This window comes from Molossus molossus, unplaced genomic scaffold, assembly GCF_014108415.1.
Source record: "Molossus molossus isolate mMolMol1 unplaced genomic scaffold, mMolMol1.p scaffold_m16_p_18, whole genome shotgun sequence".
Lineage (NCBI taxonomy): Eukaryota > Metazoa > Chordata > Mammalia > Chiroptera > Molossidae > Molossus > Molossus molossus.
The window spans coordinates 25,030,321-25,046,707 of NW_023425353.1; the positions used below are offsets into that span (position 1 = coordinate 25,030,321).

The 16,387-nt window shown below is 50.4% G+C and overlaps 1 protein-coding gene across 10 annotated transcripts; it reads left to right on the forward strand.

Moving 5' to 3' along the window:
* The first annotated feature begins 865 nt into the window (after window positions 1-865).
* Window positions 866-16,372, forward strand: BRPF1 (bromodomain and PHD finger containing 1). 10 transcript variants are annotated; one of them, XM_036267000.1, is made up of 14 exons: window positions 866-1,198; window positions 3,008-3,616; window positions 7,272-8,231; window positions 8,977-9,139; window positions 9,568-9,699; window positions 10,113-10,259; window positions 11,254-11,563; window positions 11,884-12,207; window positions 12,529-12,813; window positions 13,313-13,460; window positions 14,027-14,163; window positions 14,266-14,384; window positions 14,723-14,877; window positions 15,580-16,372. In XM_036267000.1, the coding sequence occupies exons 2-14, from the start codon at window positions 3,018-3,020 to the stop codon at window positions 15,761-15,763; spliced, it is 3,663 nt and encodes a 1,220-aa protein (XP_036122893.1). In that variant the 5' UTR covers window positions 866-1,198; window positions 3,008-3,017; the 3' UTR covers window positions 15,764-16,372. The 10 variants fall into 10 exon arrangements, with proteins under 10 accessions (XP_036122893.1, XP_036122894.1, XP_036122895.1 ...); XM_036267001.1 differs by having other exon boundaries at window positions 11,887-12,207; XM_036267002.1 differs by having other exon boundaries at window positions 10,113-10,241.
* The last annotated feature ends 15 nt before the right edge of the window (window positions 16,373-16,387 follow it).

Genomic DNA, 16,387 nt, shown 5'->3' on the forward strand with positions numbered 1-16,387 from the left:
TTTCCAAAACTTCTTCTCTTTCCTTCAGCCACGCCCCGTTATTCCTAACCCGGTCCCGCCCTTTCCGTCCATCCCGCCCCTTTACCTTTCCCAAGCCCCGCCCCTTCCCTTGAAGCCTCACCTTGTTTTTCCCAGGTCTATCCTTTCTCCCTATCCCAGCTCCACCTTCCAGGCCCATCCAAAGCCCCGCCCTTTCTTTCTTGAGGCCCACTCTTTGGTTTAGCCCCACTCTTGGCCCCGGTTCAGTCCCTATTCTCCTGGTTAGGACTCACTTTACATATGGCCCCGCCCCCCACAAACCCCGCCCCTCCCCAAGCCCCGCCCCAGAGACTGGTTTATTCTTTTTTTCCAGTCCCGCCCCTAACCATAAATCCGGGCCTTCCTTAGGCTCAAACCCGCGTTCCTCTTGCTCCCGGCTCTGCCCCCAGCCACTCCCCATTGCTCCGGCCCCGCCTCGCCGCCTTCCTCCCAAGGCCAGGTCTCTACCGCAGCCGCGGCGCCAGCTGGGGGAGGGAGAGGGGAGGGAGGAGACAGAGGGGGAAGGGAGAAGGGCGGGCTCCTCATGCCCAGATACGCGCTCAATGTTCGTAGCCGCAGATTCGCCACATACGGCCCAGCCACTCTGGATTCCGGGTACCGCGACTTCAGTCTCCATAAACTCAATTCTAAGATGGAGGTGCTAGAGAAGCCCTATGAAGTGTTCAGGGGCCTTACAAGTGCCAGAGAATGGTCTCTCGAACCTCAGCTGGCAGGCAGGGATTTGTGGCGAAAGTGCAGCTCGGCAGCGCCGCGGCACCACGTTTACCCTGCGCAGACGCCGTCGCCGCCGCTGCTGCCGCCGCCGCTGTCCCTGCCTTTGCCGCCACCGTCTCTGCCGCCGCCGTCCCCGCGCTGCCTCCGGGAGCCTCCATTGTTCCGGCGGCACCGGGTCCCGAGGCCGAGCAACTTAGGGGCTCTCGAAACGGGAGGCAGCCGACAGAGTTGAAACACCGGGGCGCCGGCGGGACCGGGAGCGGCGGGGGTCAGCGCGGGAATCCCGGGGAGCCGGGGCCAGATTGTGGGGCGGCAGGAGACCGAGGTGGCGAGGTCTGAGGTTTCCGGAGTTGGGGCTCTCCCTCTCCGGTCCATCTTTCCCCGCCAAGTGGGGTCGGAGCCCCGGCAGGCGGCCCCGGCGATGAGCCCGGACTCGAGGTGGCCGGTGAGTGCGGGCCTGGGACCAGGGCGGGAGTGGCTAACGGGTAAGGGGTTGAGTACTTTCGTGGGGCGCGCAATGAGCTACCCTGCCCAGGTTCCCCTTTGGCCCCTCTAGCCGGGAGAACTGACAGTGCCCTCGCTCCCAGCAGGAATCCCGGGGCAACAGTGTATCCTTCGGGGCTACCAGGGTCAATTGCAGGAGGGGAGCCTCGTTTAACTTGTTACACTTCGACAAAAGGGAAACGTCGCCGCATCCGGGAGAGGGCTGCGGGCACCGCCTGGGCCCGGCCTGATCCCTTCGGCTCCCGCCCCCTACTTCCTCCAGCCCCCTGAGCCCCGCTGCCATACCCCTGGGACCCTGGCCCTACATACGAGCTTTCAGATCTAAGTTTTCGGCTCCCTGCACTGTTCCTCTCTGCCACTGAGTCCCTGCGGGACATCTGCCTGGGGCTCTGTGCTACTTCCAAAGCCAGGGAGCAAGGGCAACAGAGCTGCAGCGTTCACCTGGGACCCATCATTGAAAGAGGAGAGCTTATTTGTGCTTTCAGTTGGTCTGTGTTTAAAGACACAGAAGCAGGTAAGAGGTAGAAAGGAGCTGGAGTTGAAGTAGTAGTTTTACTGATGTGGAAGTCGGGTGCCTTGACAGATAGAGGCTGAAGCAGCCTATTTGCTTGATTAAGTTGCAGGAGGATAGAGGCCTAGAGGGGTCCCTGTTTGTCAGGGAGCTCAGGGTGGCACTGCCTGGAATAGTGCCAAGTCCCTAGCTGAATTGTTAAACTCAACTAAGCCTGGAGAAACTGGGGCAGTCTGTGACTAAGCTGGGCTTCCTGGGGGCTGGTGCCATCTGCTGTCTCCATTCACCCAGGAACACTGGAAAGGAGAAAGGGAGGGCCCTGAGGACCAGCATGGAGTTGAGTGTGCCTGGATTGTCTTGTTCCTGTTTGTACTCTTAAGGTTGGGTACCAGCGGCAGGGCCAGGGCATAGACTTCCCCTAAAGACCTCAGAAATGAACTAATTATTTCTATAATCCATTGATTTCTGATGGATACCAGGACTAAATCATTGCTACCCATTCAAGGTTCTATATGGGCTAACACTAGCTTTCATCCCTCTCTCTCAGCTCCACATCTGGTGATCCCTCGTTCAGCTATTCATTCAACAAGTTATTCATTAATTTGCTAAAAACTGAGTGTCCGCTATATTCTAAGTATTGTAGATACAGAGGTGACTAGGCTCTGCTGTCTGTAATGCACAGCTCCCAGTCTAGTGGGAGGAGATAAAGAGGTAAAAATGGAATGATATGAAAACATAGCTCCCCATAGGAGAGACAAAGAAGTTTTAACAGAAGTGACATTTGATCTGGGTTTTGAAGAATGAGTAGGAGCTCGCCAATCAGAGAGGATGGAAGGCATTCCAAATAGAGATCATTTTGTAGGAATGAGAGGTTATAACTTTCAGGAAATGACAAGTTGCCTTGAATAGACAGAGCACAGCTGTAACTGGTGAAAAGAAGAATCTGGAAAAGAGGACTAGGACCAGACAATGAAAGGAGCACTTGAATGTAAGAGATTGAAATAACCGTTGCTACTTGGTAAAAATAACACTCTGGCGACATTGGGCTAGAATAATTGAGGCACAGAGCAGAATAATCAGGCAAGAGGTGATGAGGTGATAGTGTAGTGGCGATGCCATTTGGAAATGGCTGTAGAGGTGGGCTGGCCAGGATCCTTGAAGAGAGGGAGGGCTGGAGGGAGTGGAGTGGGTAGCCAGAAACTCTTCCTAGGTCTGTGCTAACTTATCTGTACATTTTAGATGTGACAGCATGGGGGTAGACTTTGATGTGAAGACTTTCTGCCACAACTTGCGGGCGACTAAGCCACCATATGAGTGCCCTGTGGAGACTTGCCGCAAGGTCTACAAAAGTTACAGTGGTATCGAGTACCACCTATACCATTATGACCACGACAACCCACCACCCCCACAGCAGACTCCACTCCGCAAGCACAAGAAGAAGGGGCGCCAGTCACGCCCAGCCAACAAGCAGTCACCCAGCCCCTCAGAGGTATCACAGTCACCAGGCCGTGAGGTGATGAGCTACGCACAGGCCCAGCGCATGGTGGAGGTGGACCTACATGGCCGTGTCCATCGCATCAGCATCTTTGACAACCTGGATGTGGTGTCAGAGGATGAGGAGGCCCCGGAGGAGGCCCCTGAGAATGGCAGCAACAAGGAGAACACTGAGACACCGGCTGCAACTCCCAAGTCAAGCAAGCATAAGAACAAGGAGAAGCGCAAGGATTCTAACCATCACCACCACCATAATGCTTCTGCTAGCACCACTCCCAAGCTACCAGAGGTTGTATATCGGGAGTTGGAACAGGATACCCCTGATGCCCCACCCAGGCCAACTTCCTATTACCGGTAAGGCCACCTTTGCCTCCTAACTCTGGGATGCTGGTCAGGCAGGGTTCAGGAGCTAGAGAGAGGTAGGTGACAGGCAGCAGATGGGAGAATGGCAGGGACAGGATAGTAGGAGCACACTGGTCCTATCAGGGCAGTGAGAGGAACGGTACCTTAGCTAATGATGGTAGCACTTACTATAACTACTCCTTCATGTTATTCTCACAACCCATTCAGCGTAGGTATTGTTCTCATTCCACAGAAAAGGAAATCACAGTTCAGAAAGGGGGCCAGACTTACCAAAAGTCACATGCCAGTAGGTAGCCAAACCAGTATTCAAACCCAGGTTTCTCTGACTCCAAACCTGCACTATTTCCTGTATCAGAGGGTCCCTTCTCTGGTTCCTGACCCTCTCCACTCCCTCACTTTGTGACCTTGGGAAAGGCATCAGGCTTCTAGTTTTCTAGTGACCCCATCTGTAGAACAGGTTTAATATTCCTATGCCAGCCTAAAGGTGGAAGACTGGGGACACTGATTTCATAAGGTCCTAAAGGCAATTTGGAAATTTGCAGAGGTAATTTTCCCATTATTTGTTCCGTTATTGTCATCCATCCTTTAGCATGCCTAAGCAGTATTTCAATCAATTATATTTTGTACTCCTCCATTAGAACTTTTATTTATTTCATTTAATTGTTTCTTGGTACCCCACTTCCTTCCAGAAATTAGTTACAGTGGCTCCTAATAAAGTCACAGGCATAGGCTAAATTTCTTTAACATGAGGTAAAAATGAAGGGGTAGGGACAGTGTGGTTGTAAAATTATATACAGAAAGCCTAATTGAAGGATGGTACAAAAAAACAAGTGTAAAACTTACCTCTGAGAGTTTTGGCATCCAAGACAAAAAGGGCATTCTGATGAGTTAGTTAAGGAACAATCTTTGGTGTCAACTAATCAGAAGGCCTGCTCTCTGAGAAGGACTAATAAAGGTTTTTACATGAAAGATTTTTACCAAAAGTGCAATCCATGTGATGATATACTAAATCTCATAAAAGCAAATCTATGGGAATTCAAGTAATTTGGCTCAGTATGTCAGTTTTCTCTCTCTCCTGTTCACATGTTAGCCAGTCTCCTTTCGCTTTTCCATTCTTTCATCTGTCCAGCCCAGCTCCACCTTCTTCTGGCTTCCCACCATCTCTTTTCTGTTAGTACTGACTGTCATGTCCACCCCCAACACAGAGATCCCTCTCTAGGCCTGCCCTCCCTCCTAATGTTGCTCTTTGCTCTGATAGGCACCTCAGCACAGGCTCATTCTACTCCAAGAATTTTCTTCCTCCCTCCACTCAGATTCACTCTTTCCTTCTGGGGATCAGATCTATTCTCCAGGGCAGCAGTTCTCAGCTGGTGCACTGCCATCAGTTGGGAGGTATGTTGCGTGTTAATTTATTACTATTAGCAAAATTGCCCAAGTATTAGAAATTATTTGCTTTTTATATAAATTTGAGAAGTTTTGAGATCATCTCTGTAATAACACCACATTCTCTTGCTTGCATCTGATATGCTGAATAGAGGGGGAGGGGGAGGGTGGAGTGTCAGCTGGTGTGCCAGGAATTGCACATGACATGCAGCCTACCTTATCTGTGCTGTAGCCTGTAATCTGGGTGCGCTGTAGAAGTGTGTTACACACCATCAGGTAATGTCATGGCAGAAAAAAGTTTTGGAGCTGTTTTTAAGGTCTGGAAGGGGCCATATGGTTGACACTAGCCCTGAGCCACATCCTCTCTCAAGGATGAAGACATTGTAGTCACCTGTAGGGAAGAAGTAAAGGGCTAAGGAATAAGCTGCTTCCTATAGACATAGCATTTTAGTCTCTCTCTTCCCTTCCACCCCCAAAATACCTTTCAAATGAACAACACTGAGAACCTATTTCTGTGTGGTGAATCAGATATGATTCTTGCCTCTATCCTGTAGTGGAGTTCAACACAATAACAGCTATAATACGAAGCAGGGTGGTCAGTCAGGGCTATACAAAAGCTAATAATAAAGTTAACATTTATTGAATACTTGCTGCATGCCAGGTACTGTTCCTAAGTACTTTACCTGTATTAACTTACTTAATGCTCATAATAGCTATGTGAAATAGGTTCATGTTACCATCACACTTTAAGATGAAACCTAGGCCCAGGGAATTTAGCTTATTGCCTGTTATCATAGAAAGCATGGCTCCAGAGCCTATGTTTGCCTGGCCTGCTATAGCACCATAGCCCCATTTCCCTTGTGGAGAGAAGAGGGTTGGCCTGTTATGTGCTACTTGATTTAGCCCATTCACTTTTCTAAATCTATTTAATTCTGACAGCATCTTTGGGAGTAAGTAGTAGTATTTTAATTCTATCATCAATAAAACCAAGGTTCAGAAAAGAGCAGTGATGTCCTGAAGGTCACAAAGTGGCAGAGCCAGGATTTTTAATATTAATTTTAATTTTTTTTCAGAACCAGGATTTAAATTTAGGTGTGTTAGCCTAGCTGGTGTGGCTCAGTGGGTTAAGCGTCTGTCCCATGGACTGAGAGGTCACGGTTTGATTCTCAGGGCACATGCCCAGGTTGTGGGCTCAGTCCTCAGTAGGGGCCTTAAAGGAAGCAGCCAATGGATGTGTCTCTCTTACATCTGTGTTTCTGTCTCTCTCTCCCTCCCTTCCTCTCTTTATAAAATATCAATGAAAACATATTTCAAAAAATAATTTGTTTTGTTTGTTAGAAGCCAAAGCCCCATTCTTTCCATTGTAGCTCCCTGTAGTTTTACAATACTAGAGGTCAGGTGACCTAGAGCATGGTAAGGGCATGGGGAGCCTGCTCTGACTCCCGGGTACCTGCTAGCCCAGTGAATGCCTCAGGGAGGAGTTTGAGTTCTAGCCCTGCCACTTCCTGGTTATGTGACCTTTCTGTGTTGGGCAGTTAATTAACTTCTCAAAGCTTGAGTTTCCTCATCTGCAAAATGAAGGCAATAAGAACATTTACCCTATGTCTGTAGTGAACATAAATGTGGTAACTTAGCACAATGCCTAGCTCATAGTAAATGCTCGGTAAATCTTAGCTATTCTGACTGTTATCTCCAAACTCTATCCAGAGAACAAACACAGTGCTTGCAGTTTGAGGGAGCCCTGAGCTGGTGTTGGCAACAGCTGACAAGACCTACAGCAGCTCCATTCAGAACACTGCCAACTGGTGCTAAAACAACTTACATACAATTTGCAAGTGACATCTGAGGACCTTCCTTCCCCTCACTCTTTGCACCATCATCCAGACCATCCCAGTGGGTCTTAGCTGCCTCATCCTCCTCCCTTTAAGAGTCTGGCTGAGCCTCTGCGCCCCAAGGGAGGCGGTGTAGCAGCTAGGACATGAGGTTTGGAGCCAGCAGACCTAATTTCACATCCCAGCTCTACCACTTTCTCACAAGGGAGCTGGGGAAGATGCAGTAACCTCCCAGACCTATGTTTCATTTTCTGCAAAACAGGAATGATTATAGGACCTGTAGTACCTGGAGTTAAGGTAAGGATGGAATGAGACAACATATGTGAAGGTACAGGCCAAGCCTAGAGCAAGTGCTTGGCAAATGTAACACATTGTCTTTAAGGGAGAGAGATCTCAACCATATGATGCTAACCTGCCTGCGTTCACTGCAGGTACATTGAGAAGTCAGCAGAGGAGCTGGATGAGGAGGTAGAGTATGACATGGATGAAGAGGACTATATCTGGCTGGATATCATGAATGAGCGACGGAAGACGGAGGGTGTGAGTCCCATCCCACAGGAGATCTTTGAGTACTTAATGGACCGGCTGGAGAAGGAGTCCTACTTTGAAAGCCACAATAAAGGTGACCCCAGTGCACTAGTGGACGAGGATGCCGTGTGCTGTATCTGCAATGATGGTGAATGCCAGAACAGCAATGTCATCCTCTTCTGTGACATGTGCAACCTGGCTGTGCACCAGGAGTGCTATGGCGTCCCCTATATCCCTGAGGGCCAGTGGCTGTGCCGCCGATGCCTCCAATCACCCTCCCGTGCTGTGGACTGTGCCCTGTGCCCCAACAAGGGTGGTGCCTTTAAGCAGACAGATGATGGGCGCTGGGCCCATGTGGTGTGTGCCCTGTGGATCCCTGAGGTCTGCTTCGCCAACACAGTCTTCCTGGAGCCAATTGACAGCATCGAGCATATCCCACCGGCTCGCTGGAAGCTAACCTGCTACATTTGCAAACAGCGGGGCTCAGGGGCCTGCATCCAGTGCCACAAGGCCAACTGTTATACAGCCTTCCACGTGACATGCGCCCAGCAGGCCGGCCTTTACATGAAGATGGAGCCTGTGCGGGAGACAGGTGCCAATGGCACCTCCTTCAGTGTCCGCAAAACAGCCTACTGTGACATCCATACACCCCCAGGTTCGGCGCGTCGCCTCCCTGCCCTGTCCCACAGTGAGGGGGAGGAGGAGGAGGAAGAGGAGGAGGAGGAGGGTAAGAGTTGGAGTTCAGAGAAGGTCAAGAAGGCCAAGGCCAAGTCCAGGATCAAGATGAAGAAGGCACGGAAGATCCTGGCAGAGAAGAGGGCAGCAGCACCTGTGGTGTCAGTTCCCTGCATCCCACCACACAGGTATGTGGGGAGTAGTGGACAGGTTGGTGAGGGAAGAACAAACCCTCTTGGAGACTGATAGCCCCCTAAGTGAAGTGACAGGGTTGAGTTATCTTTTTCCTTTCAAGAGCTAGATTTTTTTAAAAATCTAAAAGACAGTAGCTCTAGCAGGTCACCTGACTTTTACATTAGGAGCCAGAAACTTCAAGTTTTGTCTGGCAGACCTATCAGACATTTTAAGCTGCCTTTCACTTTGATGGTGTGGTTTAAGTTAGGAAGAAAGGATGTAATAGCTACCAGCCACAATAGAAGAAATAGTCTGACTCTGAAGGGTGAAATAGAATGAAAAAGGGGGAAGGAAATGCTTAAGGAGTCAAAAAGTAGTTACTGCCACCAGTGAGTCCAAATGAGAGTTGTGATAAGTCTTTTTAACTCTTATGTTACCTAGTCAATTTCTTATAGCTGCTGTACTTTATCTTAAAGCCTTACAAGGCTTGGTCTGAATTGGATATCCCAGGATCAAATAGTACTCTGGGCTATAGTGACAAGAGCAGTCTTAGGAGTCAAACTCCCTGATCCTCTGGTGAATAGGGTTAGGGAGCTTAGCTTCCAATCTGCTGAGGTGCCATTAATGGCACTGTTTGCTCTTTGCCTTAAGCCCAGTGTCACAAGCTTTTTTGATAGTAGACTTATTCCCTATTCAACCCCATTCAGAAACTCTCACTAGCCAGAGACCCTTATTTGACTTTATTCTCCTGCTTCCCAGGCTCAGTAAAATCACCAACCGCCTAACCATCCAAAGGAAGAGCCAGTTCATGCAGAGGCTGCACAGCTACTGGACACTGAAGCGGCAGTCACGGAATGGGGTCCCACTGTTACGTCGCCTGCAGACACACTTGCAGTCTCAGAGGAACTGTGACCAAGTTGGGGTACCATGTCATATTTCCTATGGGCTCTGGGAACTAAGGCTGGGGTGGGGGGAATAAGGATTAAGGTTTGTAACTACAGCATCCAGTGTCTGAGGGCTTAGGCTGTTTCCTTTTCTAAGCTAACCCTCCAACCAGGCTCAGGAAGAAATTCTTACAGATTATCTACTTGTAGAAGGGTACTGTTCCTATGTGTTTATTCATTTATTCAACAAGTGTATACCAAGCACTGGCTCAGGAGACACCTAGGTTGAGGAGCTCCCGCTTGAGCTGGTGAACCTGCCAGTAAATTCCTGTGCCCTCTCCTTTGGCTTTACCTGCCCTTAATCCTTTGGTTTTATCTGCCCTTAACCCAAGTATCCTGGGCTGTCCTACCCTCTGACCTTTCTTGACTCCTTCATCATCTTCTGACCCACTTTTTGCTTCCACAGAGAGATTCTGAAGATAAGAATTGGGCCCTCAAAGAACAACTCAAGTCCTGGCAGCGGCTCCGGCATGACCTAGAGCGAGCTCGCCTGCTGGTGGAGCTGATCCGCAAGCGGGAGAAACTCAAAAGGGAGACGGTGAGTGTTCCTGGGCCAGCTTTATTTTATAGAAGAGAAAATATATTTGGGAGAAGGAAAAGCATGTGTAGCCTAGTCAGCGAGCAACAAGGCTGGTATTGGAGTCAGGTCTCCTGGTGCTCAGTGTGCTCTCAGGTCCATTGGAAGCAGAATGTCACAGGAGAGTATGAATGGAACTCTTGTTAGGGCTGTAGCTAGGGCTGTAAGTTCAGTTAGCGAAGGGAAAGGCTAGAGTAGTTGGGGAGTTTCACTGAGTGGGGCCTTGTAGAAGATAGACTTGAGTGAGTACACACAGCTGTTGGGAGTGGGAAGGAACACGAATTCCCAAACCAGCTTTGACCATCTCTTCAGACCTCTCTGCCAAGCGACTGGCTTGGGCCTCGGCCTGGCTGATTGGGCTTTATGTGTGTCAGATCAAGGTCCAGCAGATTGCTATGGAGATGCAGCTGACCCCTTTCCTCATCCTCCTTCGCAAAACCTTGGAGCAGCTCCAAGAGAAGGACACAGGCAACATCTTCAGCGAGCCGGTCCCTCTGTCTGAGGTAACCGAATTGGACGAAGTAAGAATCCCTTCCCCTCACTCCACCTTCTTTCTGTTCCTCTCCCAGTTGGACCCCTGCTGCAGGTCTGGGCCAGGGACTAGAAGGGGACCTTAAAGAGAGGGGCTGGTGGCTCTGGGGCTCTAGAATGAACTGGAGCCACATGCATCACCTGGACTCTGTCTTGTCCCTGTCATACCCCAAGGGCCCAGAATGGGAGGCAATCTGTACTCCCTTCCCAGAGGCAGGGACTGAGTCTGCCAAATGAATAATCCCAGGGCAGGAAGACACTTTCGGGGTGCTAAACCCTAGAACGGAGACTTTAGAAGGCTCAGCACCTAAAGAACCAGCTCTGAAGTCCTAGGTCCTGACTGGCAGACTCTTCTCTCTAAAAGGTATAAAATGAGAGGCCTGAGGCAGCACCCTCCTTATAAGTCTTAATGATAACAAAAGAGAGCTATAGGAATGCAAGGTGGTGTTATTTTCAGAGGACTCCCCTAGCTATTTTTTTAAATGTTTTTATTGATTTCAGAGAGGAAGGGAAAGGGAGAGGGAGGTAGAAACATGGATGATGATCGGCTGCCTCCTGCATGCCTCCCACTGGGGATTGAGTCCACAACCTGGGCATGTTCCTTGACGGGGATCAAACCAATGACCTCCTGGTGCATGGGATGATGCTCAGCCAACTGAGCCACACTGGCTGGGTTCTCCTAGCTGTTTTCTTATTAAAGTCTCATATGGCTCTAGGAGGTGGATTTGGCAGTAATTTTGTCACTGTTTTCCAGGCCAGGAAAAGAAGGCCCAGAGAGGTTAAGAGACTTGCTAAGGTCACACAGCTTGTGACTGGTAAAGTCAAGACTGAATCCAGCTCTCCTTTTCCCTGTGCTATATGCCTACCTCTAACTGTGGTGGGAGGAGGTTGCTGGATGCATTTCAGGGGGTGGTGTTAGGAACAGAGGTTCAAGGGGAATGAGAAGCATATCTCCACTTAGCCACACCTACCCTGTTCTCCCAGGTTCCTGACTACCTAGACCACATCAAAAAGCCCATGGACTTTTTCACCATGAAGCAGAACTTGGAGGCTTACCGCTACTTGAACTTTGATGATTTTGAGGAGGACTTCAACCTCATCGTCAGCAACTGCCTCAAGTATAATGCCAAGGACACCATCTTCTACCGGGCAGCGGTGCGGCTCCGTGAACAGGGTGGTGCTGTGCTCCGCCAGGCTCGACGCCAGGCAGAAAAAATGGGCATCGACTTTGAGACGGGCATGCATATCCCCCACAGCCTGACTGGAGATGAGGCCCCACATCACACTGAAGATGGTGGGTGATGAGTCACATACACATAGAGGCCAATGCTAGGGATGAATGGCTATCCAAAAGTCCCCTCCTGGGAGCAGGCAGTGTAGGCAGGAATTAGTTAGGCTAAGCAGTGGCAAGCTTTCCCCAGGAATGCTCCCCAGGAAGCCAGACTGGGTAAATGGATAGCAATGCCTGTCAGTTCACATGTTGGTGCTGTTATTTTATGGCTGTTACTGGTGAGAAACAGGGGAGAAGAGTGGGTTTCTTACTGCCTGTCTAGATTTAAGGGGCCTAGAGAGTTGCCCTGAGTCTTACCTTTTCCCACCTATCCTCACCCCTAGCAGCAGAGGAAGAGCAGCTGGTCCTGCTGGAGAACCAGAAGCACCTGCCTGTGGAAGAGCAATTGAAGTTGTTGCTGGAACGGCTGGATGAAGTAAATGCCAGCAAGCAGAGTGTGGGCCGCTCACGGCGTGCAAAGATGATCAAGAAAGAGATGACAGCACTGCGGCGGAAGCTTGCCCACCAGCGGGAAACTGGAAGGGATGGGCCTGAGCGCCATGGCTCTTCCAGCCGGGGCAGCCTGACACCCCACCCAGCAGCCTGTGACAAGGATGGGCAAACAGACAGTGCCGCTGAGGAGAGCAGCAGCCAGGAGACAAGCAAAGGTCTGAACCCCATAGCAAGGTGGACCCCAAAGCATATCAGACTTTGACTCTGCAGCACACATTCAGCCCCTGCCATCCCCAAGGCAGAGATCTTTCCTGCACAGCTAGCTGTACTTTCTCCCTCATTCCCCAATCAGGGGCCTCTTAGCTGCCTCTCTGACTTTTTGTATACAAGACACTGCTCCCAATTCCATGACCCTTAAATCATCTTCCCAACAATAGCTGGAGTAATGGTCCTATACACCCTGGGCATACTCTGGACATCTACCCTTCCCACATCAGGCCCCTCACCAACTCTCCTTCTCTCTTTCTCTGCTCCAGGCCTGGGTCCCAACATGTCCTCAACCCCCGCACATGAGGTGGGCAGGAGAACCTCAGTTCTGTTCTCCAAAAAGAACCCGAAGACAGCTGGACCGCCCAAGAGGCCGGGCCGGCCCCCCAAAAACCGGGAGAGCCAGATGACCCCCAGCCACGGAGGCAGTCCTGTGGGGCCCCCCCAGCTCCCCATCATGGGCTCCCTGCGTCAGCGCAAGCGGGGTAGGAGCCCCCGGCCCAGTTCGAGCTCAGACAGCGACAGTGATAAATCCACAGAAGACCCCCCAATGGGTGAGCCTCACTATCACCCAGTCCCCCAAGAGAGTGAGCAAAGCTGCCATCCTTCCCAACATAACTTCCACCTATCCCTTCATTTGCCCATAATATGTCAGAGCTAGAAGGGCCCTTAGGAATCATTTAATTCAATCCCCTCATTTTACAGACTGGGAAACTGAAACCCAAAGACACTGATCCAGCTAGATTCCCATCCAGTCCCCCCTTCCATTGTATCACTTCACCTCTTCTCTTTTCATCCTCCTTGGGGATCTCCTGCCCTTTAAGCCATTTGTGTCCTAAGGTCTATAACTGCCAAGGGAAGTATAAAGGGTGGGGCAGGGCTGTGGCCAACTGTGGTGGACACTGCCCAGAGCTAGCTCTGCTGGCCAAGGTTGGAGGAATTTTCCAGCACAGAAGGGGAAGCCAGGCTCTAAATACCTCTTAGCCCCATGCCATCTCTGATCTACATCTTCCTGACTGGTTCCTTTCCTCCTCCCCCTCCCATCCAACCAAGACTTACCAGCCAATGGCTTCAGCAGTGGAAACCAGCCAGTGAAGAAGAGTTTCTTGGTATACCGTAATGACTGCAGCCTTCCCCGGAGCAGCTCAGACTCTGAGTCCAGCAGCAGTAGCAGCAGCAGTGCTGCCTCAGATCGGACCAGGTACCGGCCCTCCAGATCAAGGCCTGCCTCTGGGATGTTCTTCTGGGTTTCCCTATGGGAAGTGGGGTGGCAGCCATCTCGGCCTAGATTAAGATGGCTCAAACCCAAGGTTCTCTGCAAAATAAATGGAATAGATGAGAATATCAACATAATGGAACGGATGGAACCATACTGGGTTCAGCTGATGTTTTAGATCAGAGGGTGTAAACTGATGCCTGGATTTGGCCTACAGACATATTTTGTTTGGCCAGCATGGTGCTTTTTAAAAAATGAATCCAGAAGTGCCACATAAAATTCCCACTTTCTATATTTTTAAAAATTAAATCTGGCAAATCTAGCCATTATTGCTTTTAGACAGGGCATACACATCATCACCACCATTGCTAAATCCAGCCTACGTCAGCCAAATTACTGCCAAACCACTGAGAGCATTTGGATGTAAAAATCTTTAAGTAGCCTCTGCTTTCCAAAAGTCTTTGACACTGGGGGTTTAAGAAGAAAGGACACCCACCATACCATTCTTCACTCTTCTCCTTTGAGCTGAGCTCCCCTTGTCTTGTCCACAGCACAACACCCTCAAAACAAGGCAGGGGCAAGCCCTCCTTCTCTCGGGGTACATTCCCAGAAGACAGCAGTGAAGATACCTCAGGCACTGAGAACGAGGCCTACTCCGTGAGCACTGGCCGCGGCGTGGGCCACAGCAGTAAGTACCCTCACCCAAGGCCAGGGATACTGGGGGCCCAGTGTCCGGGCCTTGCCATCCCCCTGTCTGCTGATCTGCCCCCTCTCTCCCATTCCTGTGAAGTGGTAAGGAAGAGTCTGGGCCGGGGAGCTAGCTGGCTGTCAGAGGATGAAGACTCCCCTCTGGATGCTCTGGACCTGGTGTGGGCCAAATGCCGAGGGTATCCATCGTACCCAGCTCTGGTAGGCTTGTGCTTCTCTTGTCATATTCCTTGCCTCTTAACCCCAGAATGCAGACTCATAATTAGCAGATTTTCCTACTCTCTGCTGAGCTGCAGAGTATAAGGGTCTTTGGCAGGTAGAGAGTTAGAGGTCCCAATTAGTTTCTCCATCTCTCCCTTTCCCTTTCCTTTACCCCTTGGGCTCTGAAATAGTTCAGCATAGGAAGAACGTCAGCATTGCAGCCCTAGTAGCATGATAACCTTTCCATGTCACTACTTCTAAGTTTCCAAATTCTTGGGTAGGGTAAGCCTTGGGGAAGAAGGAGACTGAACCAAACCAAGATCTTATTACTCCTTCAGATCATTGATCCAAAGATGCCCCGGGAAGGTATGTTCCACCATGGGGTTCCCATTCCTGTACCCCCACTAGAGGTGCTGAAACTTGGGGAGCAGATGACCCAGGAAGCCCGAGAGCATCTCTACCTCGTCCTCTTCTTTGACAACAAGCGAACCTGGTAAGGGAGGAGGGGAGTATGTGGTGACTCAGCCACAAATGCAACCCTGGATATGGGGGCTGACTGCCAGGAAATTCCAGCAACAGACAGACTGGGCTATCACAAATCAGTGGGGGAGGGACTTGGGTTTTTAAGCAAAAGGGCTGTGTTGATTATGAGTCTGATTGACTGAGTGGGCAGCAGCTGACAAACAGCTGTGGCTAGAAAACAAAGGACAATCAGTGACTGTGACAAATATGAGAGTGGCTCCCCATCCAGACTCAGGTGACTTCTAGACTTAATTTTCCCACCTCTGTCTCCATGGTGACAAGATGAGGATAAAGCAGGCATAAACTCAGATTCTGAGTCCCTGTCTCATTTACATATGTAATCTTCATGTTAATTGTCTGCAGAGGATTTTTAATACCAGTAAAGTCTGCCTGGAGCCTGTGGAACAGGGTACCTATTTCAGGTTAGGTCAGGGCTCCTCCTTTTTGCACCCATAAATACCCTGTGGTTACCCCTCAGTGTGACGGTTGACTGGGCTCTTTCATCACTGTGAGCAGTTATTTGAGGGCAGGGACTGTGTCTCTTGGTCTTTGAACCCCAGTGCCCACCATAGCCTGGCTCTTAGGAGGTGTTTTTTGAATGAGTGGAGTGAGGAAGGTTGGTGCTTATTGTTCTTCCAGAGATGACTTATTTGATCCTCATCTCATTTTATAGGCAGTGGCTGCCTAGGACAAAGCTGGTTCCTCTGGGTGTGAACCAGGACCTCGACAAGGAGAAGATGCTGGAGGGCCGCAAGTCTAACATCCGAAAATCAGTGCAGATTGCCTATCACAGGGCTCTGCAGCACCGAAGCAAGGTCCAGGGCGAACAGAGCAGCGAGACCAGTGATAGTGACTGATACTGCCTAGCACAGCCCAACCTACAGTGCCCTGCCACCTCTCTCCTCCCCTTTGCTCACTGTCCTGGAGTGGCACCGGCCTCTGCACTGACTCATTCCTGGTCTTGGGGCCAGTCTCAGGGGAAGCTGGGTAGGGGAGGTCCCTCCTGCCCTGAGTGCAGCTGGACTGTACAGAACACTCCAAGGGTCCATGGTAGCTCTTCACAAGGAGAGGGGAGGTCCCATAGGCCAGAAAGCTCCAGAGACCTCACAGCATTGTAGTGCAGGGTGGTGGGCCAAGGTTAGGACACTGCATAAAACAGGCCATCCCACCACCTCTGCCTGCTCATGCCAGGAGAATCCATAACTGCCTGGTGGCCTGAGGCCTGTGCAGGTGAGGAGGTGAAGGGCATCTGCCCAGCCTAACAGTGGGGTTGATGTCTGTCCAGCCCAGAAAGAGGGGCACTAGGTGACCCCCTCCCCTGCTGTTGTAAATACTGTAATTAATGGAGAATTTAAATTATTCTCATTTGTAACTGCGTTTCCGGGTCGCGCCAGAGTCATTTGGTACTAAAAAGACTGGGGCCTGTCCCCTCTTCCCTTCTTCCCATAAAATCCCTCACCTTTCAAACTGGTTTGTATTTA

What these genes read in the sequence shown, in the direction of transcription:
- BRPF1 (XM_036266996.1), top strand. Translation starts at nt 3,018, where the DNA reads ATGGGGGTAGACTTTGATGTGAAGACTTTCTGCCACAACTTGCGGGCG. An exon ending in GGAACTGTGACCAAGTTGGG is followed by an intron (nt 9,140 to 9,567) that starts GTACCATGTCAT and finishes TTGCTTCCACAG; the next exon opens with AGAGATTCTGAAGATAAGAA. An exon ending in CCCACATCACACTGAAGATG is followed by an intron (nt 11,564 to 11,883) that starts GTGGGTGATGAG and finishes CCTCACCCCTAG; the next exon opens with CAGCAGAGGAAGAGCAGCTG.